The sequence below is a fragment of the Pelodiscus sinensis genome, chromosome 7, assembly GCF_052426305.1.
Source record: "Pelodiscus sinensis isolate ZL-2025 chromosome 7, ASM5242630v1, whole genome shotgun sequence".
Lineage (NCBI taxonomy): Eukaryota > Metazoa > Chordata > Testudines > Trionychidae > Pelodiscus > Pelodiscus sinensis.
In genome coordinates, this window is record NC_143058.1 from 43,897,627 (window position 1) to 43,914,278 (window position 16,652).

Below are 16,652 nucleotides of genomic sequence, written 5' to 3' on the forward strand. Positions count from 1 at the left end.
CAATGGAGGTAGAGAAGGAACTGGGGGATGGTTGACTCTGCTTGTGGAATAGCTGCTCAGAGCAGTATAAGATGCTGACACATATGCACGGCCAACCAAGCCACTGCTACTACAAATCTCTGACTATAAACACAGCAGGGGCACACAAACACCTGACGTGGAGCACCCACAGGGACACTCATTGAAGATTAATATATTTTATGCACTTTACCAAGTTAATTGAATAGCATCAGATCATTCATGACCTACTGTTAAAATTTCTCTTCAAACATCACTATCAGTTTAGCTAGCTTGAAGGTGCTATCTGAAAGATGACTGAAGTACAAATTTTGCAATTGCTTTTGTTCTTTTGTTTGTTTGTTCTATAAAACATAATTACTTAATAGTTCCTTTAAACAGATTTTTTTTTAAGAGTTTAAGAGACTAGATTTACTCTAAGATTTCAGCTGAGGACAAAACGAGTTTTGCAAGAAAGAACTCTGACAAATATTTATGTAACCTCACAGAATGTTTTTAATAGATTAAATATATCTAAATAGTTCAAAATCTCATATGTGAATAAGAAATGTAAACATTCACTGATGTGAAGCAAGTTGAAAAATGCTGCAAATTTCATTTACCCACTCAAATTTTGGGGGTTACATATTTTTTAAATTAATAATTGTAATTTACAGTATAGCATTACTACCAATTCAAGGTATATTTAACTATAAATTCTGAAGCAAGGGCTAAAATAACTCCTTACAATCTGATTCTTTAGTTGAGAAATTATGTTAGCAGTAAAGATGATAAAGATATCTGTGATTTTGGTTTTATAGATGACCAGTTATATGAATAAACAGTCTGTAGTACGAATGGTAACATCAACAAGACACAAACACACTTTGAAACTCACCTCATTTGAAGAGACGGTTAAAGTGTGTGAACGCCCTGACAGATTTGGTTCTGTCACTAACCCTGACAGATCACAACTTGGCCTGCTATGGTATGAATCATCTATGACAATTCTACTCTGCAAACAAGTGAAAATAATGTTTTGTTAACTGAACCCTTGGAATAGATCACAAGGAGACATTCTAGTACCCTTGATACTTTCGTAAAAAGGAATTATACATAAGTTATCTATAAATTTTAGATCAACCATGTATGAAATATATTTACTACATCAGGAGTCTGACTTCTTTTTGCTGAACTCCCAAATTAATAATTATTATAACAGTACTGAAGTCATTTTGGTAGTAATACCAATTTATGCAGCAAGCCAGTCATGTTAATGTTAAGTAGAGTTAAACCATGTTAGTACTTGGAAAGCATATTTTAAAAAGGCACACCCAGATTATGCATGAAATGGTTGAAAATTCAGCTGATCGAATTATTCCCTTTGAATCTGTATGAAACCACAGCCATAGCTTGGTATTATGGGACATTGAAGATGCTGTCTTTTGAATGACAGAAAGTTAAAATCCTGACAACTTATGATCATTTAAGTTTCCCTACCACAAGAGTAACCCCGTGCGTTGGGGAAATTTATACTCTTATAATTCTTCTTAAATGACCTCTGAAGTTTTAATTCTGTCTTAAGCTGTTGTGCAATAATGCTATATACTTAAAAAGTATCCTTATTTCATCCTGGAGGTGGCTGCATTTCCACAGTGGATAAACTGATCAGTGCACAGCTAGGTCTGTAATGTACACTAGAATAGTATCAGCAGGAGGAACTTAAATAGGAGTTATAGCTGCTCTGTTCTGGTATTTTTTTAAAAGACAAAATGTGTCAAGTCTTCTATGTATAATCAATTTCAGTCAAAACGGTTTTACACGGCAGAAGCCCCGTTTCTGTACAGAACTGAAATGAACAATATATTTTAAAATGCAAATAAAATAATTTCCCAGAGATCTTCACAACAAATGCTTGTGGTAACATTTACAGGAGCCACTTCACTGGATAATCTACATAAGCTAATACATTCTTCTAAATATCTCCCAAATAGTAAATTTTGGTGTACCTATTCTTAGATACTTGCCATAAGTGACTATACCAGAAGTGGGCAATAAAAAGGCAGCAGTTTACCATGGTTCACCTGATCAGCATCAGTGGGAGCTGTGATCCCCAGTACCTGTGGAGGTAAATAAGGCAGTGTGGGGGACATCAGGGCCTAACCCTGGCAGACCAGATGCAGCCCATGGGCCTATATTTATCCACCGCTGGACTATACCTACTATACTATCATTCAATATTTCTGACTATACATTGTTATTCAAGTACATTTCAGGTTAGAAAACAACTAATGTATAGCATACATTGAAAATATTTAATCTTCCTACTGATAAACTTTTAAAATACTTAAATCAATTACTGCTTAGTCTGGAAATCACTTTAATCTATAAATCTTGGTAAGGAGCTGAGAACCAGAACATTCTGGGTTCAAATTTAGCTGCAGCCACTGACACCTTGCATAAGTCACCTCAACCTCTTCTTGTCACTCAATCAACACAGCTGTAACTTCAGATAAAACTAAAGTCCTCAAAAAAAAAAAAACCCAAAAAAACCACACACACACACACCAAATACTATCGCTAACAAACTTTTCAGAGCAAATCTGAACACACAAAAAACTACATTGCCACAGGATAAACTCAGCATTCCAAACAAATAAGACCCCAAAAGAATAGGTTCTAAGCTCCTAAACACAATCTTCTACTTTTATCATGCTAAAATAGAATTCACTGAGGCATGTCATCAAATGAAGTTAGTTTTAAGCAATATAGGAATTGCCCATACAGAACTTATATTTTGTTCCCAGGTACACACATACATACTCCACTGAAGATAGGTATGCTTATGGAGGACAGCAATAGGCTGCATGGTATATCACTGTATATATTTAATAGCATCTCTTTTTTTCTGACTACTGCAACATCTGTGTCTTTGGTGTTGACCCCCATGTTACCTTTCTCAGGATACTGCAAAATACTTTATCAAGAGCACATGCATTATACATTGCTTTGACCAAGTCACTGGTCATCCTTTGGGTTGAGTTAAAGTTGCTTAGATACTTTACTTATATATTTCCATACTTGCTGTTTATGGATTTTTAAAGCTTAGCTTTAACTCTAAAATCCCTGCACATTAAATACTTGTTTGGGGGAATAATTCTTTCTTCACTGTGTTATTCTTTACCTGATATTACTGATAGATATTCCAAATTTAATATCCTATTAAAAGTTTGCTCTCTCACTGGGATTTTCCTACTTTTTTTTAAGAGAAGGGTGTATTTTAAATCTGTACATGCTTATTAGTAGGGTTTGCAGCCCAGATCTCTGGTTTTACTGGTTATATTCGATTTTAGGGTTTGTTGAAGCCTTCCAGAGACAGAAATGTTATCTCTAACACTAGTATCTGTCCGACAATCTGATTATTACTGCCTTCTTTCACCAAGTCACAAAGCAATTCCAACCAGTAGAGGAATAGACAGCAGCAGCACCCCCAGTAGCATCTTTATTTCTTTCCTAGTAAGATTAAATAAAGACCCAAGAAAGGGCTACACTTTAAACAAACAATTAATACAAGGAGAGGGGGAGTGACACCAGAGTATTAGAAAGAAAACAGATTCAGTGTGGGTTCTCTTTCTATTAGCTGTCACAGCTTCTTGTCTCTTAGTTTAGAGACAACTTCCTGTCAGGATTTGTAACCCTGAACCTATTCACAGAATGATAAGCTGGTACTTTTCAGTTAATGTTACTGGTTAAACTATGCCCTGCTCCTAGGGAGGCGGCTTCCTTGCAGAAGCAAAATCACCTCCCTGGAAGCAGAGCTAGCAGCCCCTTCAGCATGTATCTATTTAAAATTGATATCACAGAGCCTATTGCACAGTTACCTTATTATATGACATTTAACATCCCTAACACTGAGTAATTTTTCAATCTCAAAGGGCAAACAACTGAACAGACTGCTGGAGCATGTTGGCAGGACAGTATAGTATAGGGAAATTTGTACTATTGATGCCCTTGCTATGCTGAGAGTACAGTACTGAAATCACCAATGCTGTCATGTTTCACAAACATTAACTTCTCTTCAATTTTTCATGTCTTCTCCGCAATGGCTGTAAAATTATTACCAAGGAATAAAGAGAAGTTACTCACTCTGTGTAGTAACGATGGTTTTTCGAGATGCATGTCCCCATGGATGTTCCACTGTTGGTGTCAGGCTCATCCTGGTGCCACAGATCAGAGACTTTTACAGCAGTGTCCAGCCAGGCTGCGCGTGCACAAGTGCCACTTAGTGTTCCTGCCTTTGAAATTAGAGTGCGCAGCTCAACTCCTCTCTGTTTCTTCACTGATGCCCTACTGGCAAGTTGTCAATGCCCAAAGAAGCGGGGAGGAGAGCAGGTAGTGCAGCACCCACAGGGACACACGTCTCGAAGAACCATTGTTACTGCACAGAGTGAGTAACTTCTCTTTCTTCTTCAAGTGATGTCCCCATGGGTGCTCCACTCTTGGTGACTGTGTGGCAGTGCCCAGTTAGATGGTAGGGGGGTTTCAGTAAGTTGTTGCAGCCCGCAGAGATGTGCGCAGTATTCTTTGGGGTGCCTGTTGTCGAGCATGGTGGAATTGCATAGTACTTCATGAACATATGGTTGGATGACATGTTGCTGCTTGATGTATTTCATGGAGTGACACTCCCCTGAGGAAGGCAGTTGATGTTGCCATCACTCTGGTGGAATGAGCTTTGGGAGTCATCGATAATGCTTTATTCTGGAGTAACAGGTGGTAATACAGGATGGTATCAATTTCGATATGTGATGTGAAGAAAGTGGTTTTCCCTTGGACCTTTTGGCTAGAGATTCAAGCAGTCTCTGTGATAGTCGAAAAGACTGCATCCTGTCTGAGTAGAAGGCAGTGGTCCTTCTCACATCTAGAGTATACAATATGGCTTCGTCTCTGGAGCGATGTGGTTTTGGATAGAAAGTGGGAAGGACTATTGGTTCATTGATATGAAATTCAGAACAAACATTGGGTAAGAAGGAGAGATGGTATTGTAGAATAACTTTATGTTTGTGAAAGCTCGCGTATGGAGGTGAGGCCGTGAGTTCAGTAACCCTTTTTGCAGACATGATTGCCAGAGGGAACAGTGTTTTCATGGTGAGAAAGGTAAGTGATGAAGTTGCCATTGGCTCGAAGGATGGTTTTGTGAATGAGGACCAGTTCTAAATCCCACAGGGCAGTACAGGTGTAGATGGGGGATGCAGGTTCTGTAGGCCCTTCCAAAACCTCTTAGAAATGGGGTGGGTAAATATGGAGAATCATTTATCGCAGTGAAAAGCCGTAATCATGGCCAGGTGAACTCAGAGTGATGAAAAAGATAAATTTTGTTGTTTCAGATGCATGATGTATTCCAGGATGAAATGGAGCGGAGTCATAGATGGTTGGACTCTCTTCTGGGAGCACCACTGTGTAAATTGTTGCCATTTGTACAGGTAGTATTACATGTAGTTTCTCTTCTGCTTTGTAGTAATACAGTGCTTACTTGTTGCAAGCACTGTTGCTCTGCTCCCAAGAACCAGATAGGTACAATGCCATCAAGTCAGTGTTTGCAGCTGGGGGTAAAGGATCATGCCCTTGCTCTGGGAGAGGAGGTCCGGGCGGGTCAGAAGTGGGCACGGAGGTCACAGAGATAGTTGATAAAGACATGGAAACCATGTCTGCCAAAGCCAAGCTGGGGCTATTAGAATTACTTGGGCCCCATCTCTCTGTATCTTCCAGAGAACTCTGGGAATCAGAGGGATGGGAGGAAAGGCGCAGAAGAGGTAAGTATTCCATGGGAAGAGCATTGCATGTCTTAAGGAGTTGTGGCCTATGCCCAATCTCAATCCGTATTGGGGGCATTTGGAATTTTGGCTGGTTGCAAAGAGGTCTATCTGTGGTCGATCTCAATGTTGGACTAGATCATGGGTGACCTGACTGTGCTGTTCCCATTTGTGCTCTGTAACAAATTAGCAGCTGAGGATATTGGCCATGGTATTCTTGTCCCCAGGTAGGTATGCCGCCATGATGGTTATGTTGTGGCAGATACACCAATTCCAGAGCCGAATCACCTCTACACACAGCAAAGGGGATCTGGCTCCTGCTTAGTGGTTGACGTAGAACATCGTGGTCATATTGTCAGTGAGGATACGCACCGAAGATCCCAGAATATATGGGAGCAAGTGTTTGTACACACTGTGAACTGCTTGAAGCTCAAGCAGGTTGATATGGAGTCTGGACTCATCACTGATCCTCTTCCCTTGCATGTATTGTTGCTAGAAGTGGGCACACCAACATAGAAGTGAGGTGTCCGTAGTGATTTGTTTGGATGGTTGATCTCGGTGGAAGAGTACCCCACAGCAGAGGTTCTGTGCCTGGGTCCACCATTGTAAAGAGGTTAGGACTTTCAGAGGAGGTAAAACATGCCTGTGGACGTGGTGTTTGGTTGGTGTATACACTGAGGCAATCCAGTGTTGGAAACATTGAGGCTACGTCTACACTACATGCTTCTTGCACAAGAAGCCTTTTGCGCAAAAACTTCTTGCACAAGAGCACGTCCACACCTCAAAGCACATCACAAAAGCGATGTGCTTTTGCGCAAGGGAGCGTCCACACTGCATGGATGCTCTTGTGCAAGAATGCTCTGATGGCCATTCAGAGAATGGCCATCAGAGCACATGTGCTTTTTCCCATAGGGGTTTCTTGCAAAAAAAAAACCCCCTCAGGAGCATCCACACTTGCCTTTTTGCGCAAGAACTCTTGCGCAAAAGGGAGTTATGCCTTGTAAAAGGAGGCTTACCTACGGCAGAAAAAGCCCTCTGTTCTGCTGTTTTACTCTTGATTTCCTAGCGCAAAAGCGCATTTGAGGTGTGGACAGGTTTTAGCGCAAAAACCTTGCAGTGTAGACGTAGTTTGAAAGTGCAGTCTGGCAAGTAGGACAACGTATGTGGTAGCTGCCATATGCCCCATGAGTGTGAGACAGGTTCAGATGGAACAGTTGGGCTGATGGTCATGATTGTGACCAGGCTTTTTATAGCATCGAAACGTTGACTGGGGAGATAGGAACATGCTGTCTATGTGAGCCCCTATAAACTCTAGGGATTGTGTGGGGTGTAGAGTAGATTTTTGCTCATTGATAATGAACCCTAAAGACTGGAGGAAGGCCTTTGTGAATCTGATCACGTCCCTTTTGGTCTATGGAAGGGATCTCGAATGAGACAATTGTCCAAATAAGGGAACATTGTGATGCCTTTTCATTGGAGATGCTCCTCTGCAACTGCCAGCGTCTTGGGGGGTAGAGGAGATTCTGAACAGAAGGACTTTGTATTGAAAATGTTCTGATACTACTGTAAAGTGTAAAAAACATCTGTGCATGGGATGTATCGTCATATGGAAGTATGCATCTTCGAGGTTGAGGGCCTCCAACCCTGTGTTTTCTTTCCAGTGAGAAAGTAGTTTGAGTAAAAACCTCTCCCTTGGTATTGTTTGGGCACCCGTTCTACAACTCCTATGATGAGAAGGTGCTGGACTTCTTGGCGGAGCAAGGTTTCATAAGATATAATGGATATAAAAGGGATAGAGTACCCGCAGCTGATGATTTCTAAAACCCACCAATCTGTGGTGACTGCTGCCCACTGGTTATAAAAAGGGCGCAAGCAGCAGTGGAAGATGTTGGGGTTGCCTGGCACTGGTGTGGGTGGAGGGCAGGGGTCAGGCAGAGTCTTAACCAAATTCTCAAACCTGCTGTCTACAGGCCTGACTCATGGAAGTGGGTGTGTTTGGGGCTCTTCTACATTCGTTTTGTGGTTGGAAGCGGATTTGGTCAAATGGCTGATGCTGCTCTTGTCTGCCAAAGGTTGTGTCCCTGTGTCTTTGGTAGGGCACAGAAAGCTTCCTTCGGTGGCGGGGTGGAGGGGGGGGGGAAGTATGCATCGCCAATGTGTGCAAGGTGATGCATGAGTCTTTGCTAGAATGCAAAGCTTCATTGGTCTTTGCAGCAAACAATTTGTCCTTATCGAATGGTAGGTCAACTACCTTGGCCTGGAGGTCTTTAGGAATTCCAGCTGCTTGAAACCAGGATGAGCATCTCATTACTATGGATGTTGCCACAGCTCGACACAGTCTCGGCGGTGTCAAGGGCCATCTGTCAGGCTGTACAATATATTGTATACCCCTCTTTAATGGTGGTGGTGAGGGTAGCTCTCTTATTATCTAGATGTCGCATGAGCTCTGTTAGTTTTGTACAGCTGTCAAAGTCGTGATTAGCAAGTAGAACTGGGTAGTTAGCTATGCAAAGTTTAAGGGTAGAGGAGGAGTACATTTTCCTCCCAAACAAATCCAGGCATTTGTGGTCTTTGTCTTGTATATTTGTTTTGTATTGAGGATTTTTAGACCTTTGATTAGCAGTATCTCCACAAAGGAATTGGGTTGAGGGCGTAAGAATAAAAAAGTCCATGACTTCTGATCGGACAAAATATTTTCTATCAGCCCTTTTGTTGCTTGGAGAGGCCGTGGCTGGCATTTGCCATACTTTGTCCACTGCTTTAAGTACTGCCTTGTCTAAAGGCAGTGCAATTTTGGATTTTGTAGAGGCTGAAGGTTTTTTAAGAGTTTGTGCTGCTTTTCATGCACTACTGATAGCACAACCTCCTGACTAAGGTGAAGGATCGACTGGGATAAATGCTTCATCAGGTGCAGAAGACGAGTTATCATTTGGTGGCGTGTATGATTGCGTGTAGAGCAACCATCAGGACGGAGATCTACGAAAGTGTATTTTACACATGTAGATTCTTGTTTATTACATAACTACACTCAAAAATAAAACAAATGTAAAACTTTAGAGCAGGGTAGAGCAATATTTTTTGATGAGGGGGCCACTCCAAGAATCTGTAAGTGGTCAAGGGCTGCATTGTTCCGTGATATTAATGGAGATGCAGGGTCAGGGATGAAGGATGGGTGCAGAAGGGAGCTCAGTGTAGGGTCTGGGATGCAGGAGGGGCTATGGGATCAGAGAGAGAGTTTGAGTGAAGGAGGGGTTGTGACCTGGAAATTGGGGTGTAAAATCTGGGAGGGAGAGTTGGGTGCATGGGGGGGGGGGGAAGGTCTGGGGTGCCAGAGGCAGGCCTTGGCCAGGATATACTTACCTGGATGACTCCTTAGCAAGGCTCCCTGCCCCCGCAGGCTGCTCAGAGCAGCTGGCTGCAAGTGCCATGTGTGCTGCTCTGAAGGCTGATGGGAGAGGGACAAGGGTATTTCAAGCAAGCACTGACTGTTCTTCAGACTGACCAATGGGAGCTGAGAGATTGTGCTGGGGAAAGGGACAGTGTGCAAAGCCCTCTTCCCCTGGGCTCACAGCGTTCAGAGAACTGCTCACAGCAGCATGCAGGGGCGGGACAGTCAGGGAGCTTAGATGAGGCTCCTGCTGGGCTGCTGGATGGCTATGACCAGCCTATGGGCTGTATTTTGCCTGCCCTTACTTTATAGCCTCTATTCCACATAGTCTTACTTCTTGTTCAGCCAGTTGCCAAGACACACAAGTTTGTTTACATTTACAGGAGATAATGCTTCCTGCTTCTTATTTACAATGGCGCCTAAATGTGAGAACAGGCATTTGCACAGAACTTTTGCAATGCCAGCTACAAGGTATCTTATGTGCCAGTTGGGGCATACACATCTTTAGCATTTCATGCTTTGATTACCATTCTAGATGACATGCTAATGATGCTTGTTAAAAAAATGCATTGAGTTTGTAACTGAATGCTTTGAGAGAGAATAGTATGTCTCCTGTTCTATCTCCATTCTGTCATGTATTTCATATTATAGCAGTCTTGGATAATGACTCAGCATATGTTTCTTTTAAAGAACACTTTCACAGCAGATTGGACAAAATTCAAAGAAAGTACCAATGTGAAATTTTTTAAAAGCAGTTCCAGAAGCATTTGACCTCTGGTTAATGCAGTCCAAAATCTGAGTGGGACAAGGTATGGAGCATGCTTTTCAAAGTCTTAAAAGAACAATATCAGCAGGTGTGTTGTAAGCAAAACTTGTGAAGTCATTCTGCCGCTCTACTCTGCACTAGTTAGGCCTCAGCTGGAGTACTGTGTCCAGTTCTGGGCACCACATTTCAAGAAAGATGTGGAGAAATTGGAAAGGGTACAGAGAAGAGCGACAAGAATGATTAAAGGTTTAGAGAACATGACCTATGAAGCCAGGCTTCATGAACTGGGCTTGTTTAGTTTGGAAAAAAGAAGATTAAGGGGGACATGATAGCGTTTTCAAATATCTAAAAGGGTGTCACAAGGAGGAAGGAGAAAATTTGTTCCTCTTGGTTTCTGAGGACAGGACAAGGAGTAATGGGCTTGAAGTGCAGCAGGGGAGGTTTAGATTGGACATTAGGAAAAAATTCCTAACTGTCAGGGTGGTCAAATATTGGAATAAATTGCCAAGGGAGGTGGTGGAATCTCCCTCTCTGGAGATATTTAAGAATAGGTTAGACAGACATCTGTCAGGGATGGTGTAGACGGAGCTTGGTCCTGCCTTGAGGGCGGGGGGGCTGAACTCGATGACCTCTCGAGGTCCCTTCCAGTCCTATTATTCTATGATTCTATGAATATTCTGCTGGTGGCATCTGACTCAGATGATGAAAATGAACATGCATTGGTTTGCCACGCTTTGTATCATTATTGAGTAGAACCCATCATCAGCATAGATGGATGTCCTCTAAAATGATGATCGAAGCACGAAGGGACACATGAATCTTTAACACATCTGACAAAAATATCTTTCTATGTCATCTACAACAGTGCCATGTGAACACCTGTTCTCACTTTCAGGTGACACTAAACAAGAAGCAGGAAGCATTATCTCCTGCAAATTTTAACCAAAATTGTTTGAGTGACTGGCTGAACAATAAGTAGGATTGAGTGGACCTGTAGGCTCAAGTATAAAAACTATTTTACTTTTCAATGCAGTTATTTTTTGCATATAATTCTACATTTGTAAGTTCAAGTTTCATGATAAAGAGACAGTACTTGTAACAGGTGAATTGAAAAATCTTTTTTTTAATTGTGCAAGTATTTATAATCAAAATAAATATAAAGTGAACACTATACTCATTGTATTCAAACTTGTAGTTGAAATCAATATTTTTAAAGTGTAGAAAACATCTAAAATACTTAAATTGTATTCTATTTTTGTTTCATGACACATTTAATTGTAATTAATGTATTTACAATTCTAGTTTTAAATGTATTTTAACTACATAGTCATGTCATTAGAAACTAGATAAGGAAAAATCAGCACTAGGATATCAACGAACTCCATATACTTATTAGTGACTTCCCTATACTACAGTATAGAAAATCTCTGTTGTATATGTTCCATATTAGCCTAGATTAAGTGGTGAAACAGAGTGTGTTAAAGTCCATTGTAGAGGACTAAAGACAAAAACAAACAAAAAAATTGTGGGAATTAAAACTGAATGTTGTGAAAGTTTAATATTTTAGTCGTTTGGCTTATTTCTTGTCTGAGATTACAAAAGGAACACAGGAATAATGATAAACAGATAAACAGGTAAATTAAAAATTAAATATAGTGATTAGTATTATTTGGTTTTAAAAGTATTTAAATGTATACTGTTTTTAAATGTATGAAAACAACAACCAGTGTTTTATGGAAATTATATTCACTTTAAATATAGCTAGTAAATGAAAGAGACAAAACTACTTAATGGGACGTTATCAGAATTTCTAGTAAATTCCACTTTCTGCTTCTTAACCCCTCCACCTCCCCTAAGCCTAACAATAATCTTAGCCAAAAAGATTAGACTGTCAAGACAGAAACTTGATGGTAGCACAGGTTGGACCTCCCTGGTCCAGCACCCTCAGGACCTGACCAGTGCAGAATCAGGGAGTTTGCTGGACAAGGGGAGATCAATTCTGGCCTCCCTGCCACCGACCACCCCACCCCGGCTTGCTCCTGGCCCAGTCATTGTCCCAGCTGAAATTGTGACCATAGCAAGGATGCTAGCCCCCATACCGCTGTCATACTGATCCCCACTGCTGTTGCAGCCCTGCTGGCCCCGCTGCTGCCTGCTCAGCTGGACTCCCAGGGAAGGGCTCCCACTACCAGTCCCCTTCTGCCAGTACAGCTGATCTTCTGGCCCTTAGAGGGCTCCCAGACACTGACCCTACACAAGGACTCTGTGATCCAGGAGCTTTCATGGTCCTGCCGGTCCACAGATGTTGCCAGACCTGAAAGTCCCAGTTAAAAGGGGTTTCACCTGTAGTTTGAATTATGTATGGTCACTTTTTACACAATATAATGAGAGCTTCTTTTTAATTCATTAAATCATTAATAGAACATAAGAACTGCGATACTGGGTCAGAACAAAGGTTCATCTAGCCCAGTATCCTGTCTTCCAACTGTGGCCAATGCCAGGAGGCCCAGAGAGAATGAACAGAAGAGATAATCATCAAGTGATGCATCTCTGGTTGCCCATTCCCAGCTTCTGACAAAACAGAGACTAGGCACCATTCCTGCCCATCCCAGCTAATAGCCATTTAATTTAACTAGCTCTTTTATGAATCCTGTTTAAGATCTGGCCTTCACAACAGCCTCTGGGAAGGAGTGCCAGACTGACTGTACGTTGTGTGAAGAACTACTTTCTTTTGTTTTAAACTTGTTACCTTTTAATTTCATTTGGTGACCCCTAGTTCTTGTGTTATGGAAGCAAGTAAATAACCTTTTCCTAATTTACTTTCTCCAAACCAGCCATGATTTTATATCAGTTATATCCCTCCTTAGTCATCTGTATTCTAAGTTGAAAAGTCCCAGTCTTATTAATCTCTCCTCATATGGCAGCTGTTCCATGTCCTAATCATTTTATTGCCCTTTTCTGAACTGTTTCCAATGCCAAGATATCTTTTTTGAAATGAGATGACCACATCTGCACACAGTATTCAAGATGTAGTTGTACCATGGATTTATAGAGGCAATGAGATTCTCAGTCTTATTCTCTATCCCTTTTTTTTTTTTTTTTTAAATGATTCCCAACATTCTGTTTGCTTTTTTGACTGGCTGCTGCAAATTGAATGGATGTTTTCAGAGAACTATCCACAATGACTCCAAGATCTCTCTCAAGTAGCTGTAGCTAAATTAGCCCCATCATATTATATGTATAGTTGGGATTATTTTTTCCACTCTGCATTTACGTTTATCAACATTACATTTCATTTGCCATTTTGTTGCCCAATCACCTAGTTTTGTGAGATCCTTCTGAAGCTCATCATCTGCTTCAGACTTAACTATCTTGACTTGTTTTATATCATCTACAAATTATGCCACTTTTCTGTTTACCCCATTCTCCAGATCATTAATCAATATGTTGAATAGAATTGGTCCCAGTAAAGACCTCTACGGGACACCATTACCTCTCTCCATTATGAAAACTGACCATTTATTTCTACACTTTGTTTCCTCTTTTAACCAGTTATCAGTCCATGAGGAGACCTTCCCTCTTATCCCATGACAACTTACATTGCTTAAGAGCCTTTGGTGAGGGATCCTGTCAAATGCTTTCTGGAAATCTAAGTACACTATATCCACTGGATTCCCCTTACACACATGCTTATTACCCCCTTCAAAGAATTCTAGTAGATTGGTGAGGCATGATTTCCTTTTACAGAAACCATGTTGGCTTTTCCCCAACAAATTATGTTCATCTATATCTGGCAATTCAGTTCTTTACTATAGTTTCAACCAATTTGCCTGGTCCTGTAGTTAGACTTACCAATCTGTAATTGCTAGGATCACCACTAAAGCCCTTTTAAAAAACTGGCATCACATTAGCTATCCTCCTGTCATTTGGTACAGAAGATGATTTAAAGCAGTGGTTTTCAAACTTTTTTTCCTCATGACCCAGTTGAAGAAAATTGTTGATGCCCGCAACCCAGCATAATTATATCTTTTGATTAGAAGGCAGACTATGAGGTGGGGCCAGGAATGAGGGAGGGAGCTCAGGGCTGAGGCAGGGTATTGGGGAGCAGGCTTACTTGGTCAGCAGTGCTGCAGGGATGTTAAGGCAGGTTTCCTGCTTATCCTTGCATCACAGACTATGCTGCTCCCTAGAAGCAGCCAGGAACAGGTCCAGCTCCTAGGTAGAGGTGTGCAAGTGCACTGCTCTCCCCAAGCTCCTACTGACCAGGAACCAGCCAACGGGAATGGGGAGTTGGTGCTCACAGCAGGCGCAGTGCTTGGATACCTGGAGCCCCGCCCCCCCTTGGAGCTGGACCTGTTGCTGGCCACTTCTAGGACCCAGTGCCTGTCCTTCTAGGACCAAATACTGGGTTGCGACCCATATTTTGAAAATCACTGATTTAAAAGGATAGGTTACAAACCACAGTTTTCACATCTGAGTTTTCAGAACCTGTGAGAGTGCCATCGGGTCACGATGACTTATTACTGTTTAGTTTATTAATTTTGAGAGATCCTTTTGTAGTTCTTAGCAGTCTTCCTGGGATGTATGTATTTTGAGTTTTGTATAGTCTGCAAATTTTGCCACCTCCCTATCTACCACTTTCTCCAGATCATTGTGAATGTGTTGAATAGCAGTGATCTCAGTATTTACTCCTGGGGGAGACCATTAGTTACCTCTCTCCATTCTGAAAAATGACCATTTATTCCTACCCTTTTTCCCTATCTTTTAAGCAGTTATCAATCCATGAGAGAACTGTCCCCCTTATCCCTCTTAGTAATATTATTTGGAATTCCTTAGTAGGATTACTCAGTAGCACTGTCGATGATTTAAAAAACAGCATTTCTCTCTTCACTCCCCGATTTAGCAATTCGGAAAGAGCTGGGTGGTCACAACTTACAACACCTGTTTGTGACCTCACATTAAGAACCCCAGATTACGTTTTTTAAAAGACATTGGGTGAATTTTTCAAAAGCACCAAAATTATTTAGGAGCTTTTCAAAAGAGAGCTTTAGAAAAAATTTAAACATTGTCAAGTTTTACTGTTTGTACTCGAAGTTCAATTAAAATTCATTTTGTTTTTCCTTCTGACATGTATTGCTTCCTCCACTCTGATACTTGGCTCTCTATGAATGCTGAAGTCAACAAAGCGCTATTTTATTTTCCTTCCTTTCTTTTGCATAAAATTAGGTGGCCATCAAAAATATGCAGTTTAAGGAACTGTTAATTTCTGCACAACCAGCTGAAAGAATACAAAACAAAATACATTGTTTCTGAGCAGGACCTATTTAATTCCTTTGCAAATATAAAGTAAGATGTTTAGCATTTCAAAGCTACCTCTCACTACATTCTCATTTTATACAAACTCATATGTTGCCTACAAATTCTGTAAGAAATTGAGAATAATTTCTTTTACTATCTGCTGACATTTATACTAAGTATTAGCTTTCAAGATCCTAAATACTTAGAACCTGGACCCTGAATGAGTAAAATCACATCAAACACAAATGTTCAAATAATCTGTATACATTTACCTTGCTTCTGTTTTTCTCTTGACCCTGTTCAAATACAGTGGTCTGTCCACTCTGAGCAAACGTTAGGCTGCTACTGGAAGCCTGAGGCTCTTTGTGACTGTCCCCAAACCAAGAGAAAGGAATGCAAGTAGGAACAGGGGAATCTGAATCTGATGCAGACTGATTGTTGCCAGAGTCTTCCAATAACTCTCGGGAACCTCTGAAATAAATAAACAGAATGATAATCATGCTGCAATAATCAGCTGTACATCTTTAATAATTGCCAGCAGATCTAAAGAAGTTATTATTCCCCTTTATTTGGCACTGGTGAGGCCACATCTGGAATACTGTGTCCAGTTCTGGGGCCCCCACTATAGAAAGGATGTGGACATATTGGAGAGGGTTCAGTGAAGGGGAACCAAAATAATTAGGGGGCTGGAACACATGACCTATAAGGAGAGGCTGAGGGATTTGGGCTTATTTAGTCTACAGAAGAGGGGAGGGGGTGGATTTGATAGCAGCCTTCAACTTCCTGAAGGGAGGTTCCAGAGAGGATGAAGAAAGGCTGTTCTCAGTGGTGACAGATAGCAGAACAAGGAGTAATGGTCTCAAGTTAGAGGGGGAGGTCTAGGTTGGCTATTAGGAAATACTATTTTACTAGGAGGGTAGTGAAGCACTGGAATGGGTTACCTAGGGAGGTGGTGGAATCTTCATCCTAAGAAGTTTTTAAGTCCTGGCTGGGATGATTTAGATAGGGTTGGTCCTGCTTTAGGCAGGGGGTTGGAATCGATGACCTCCTGAGGTCTCTTCCAGCTCTATGATTCTATGATTCTATATCTAAATGCCATATTAATCAAAATGTATGTATTTCAGAAGATTAATAAATAACTCAGGAATTATTTTTATAAGAGCTTCAAAAAAAATTATTCAAGATGGGTTACCCCGTATCCTGGGACTACTAAGAATTATTCCCAAAGTGAATTTCTTTGTTTCATTGCAATATAATTGTTGCTTAAAAGCAGAATGGAATTTCTTTCATAATATGAGTAACATGTACATCTACTTTCCTTATTTCATAAGCAGAGAAACCCATCTTCCTGTAAGTGTAATAATTTATGCAATATTTAATTATTCTTATACTG

General features: G+C 40.9%; 1 protein-coding gene across 7 annotated transcripts in view; it reads right to left on the reverse strand.

Annotated features, from left to right (window-relative positions):
* Nucleotides 1-16,652, reverse strand: part of LOC102463966 (neurabin-1-like) — a 93,161-nt gene that overhangs the window by 20,572 nt on the left and 55,937 nt on the right. For 5 of the 7 annotated variants that reach the window (XM_075933635.2, XM_075933631.2, XM_075933633.2 and 2 more), the window contains exons 16-17: nt 15,532-15,730; nt 896-1,012 (exon numbers count right to left, since the gene is read on the reverse strand). In XM_075933635.2, the coding sequence (XP_075789750.2) occupies nt 896-1,012; nt 15,532-15,730 (316 nt within the window). The remainder of the gene's footprint in view (nt 1-895; nt 1,013-15,531; nt 15,731-16,652) is intronic. The other 2 variants (XM_075933637.2, XM_075933636.2) reach the window with 1 other exon arrangement.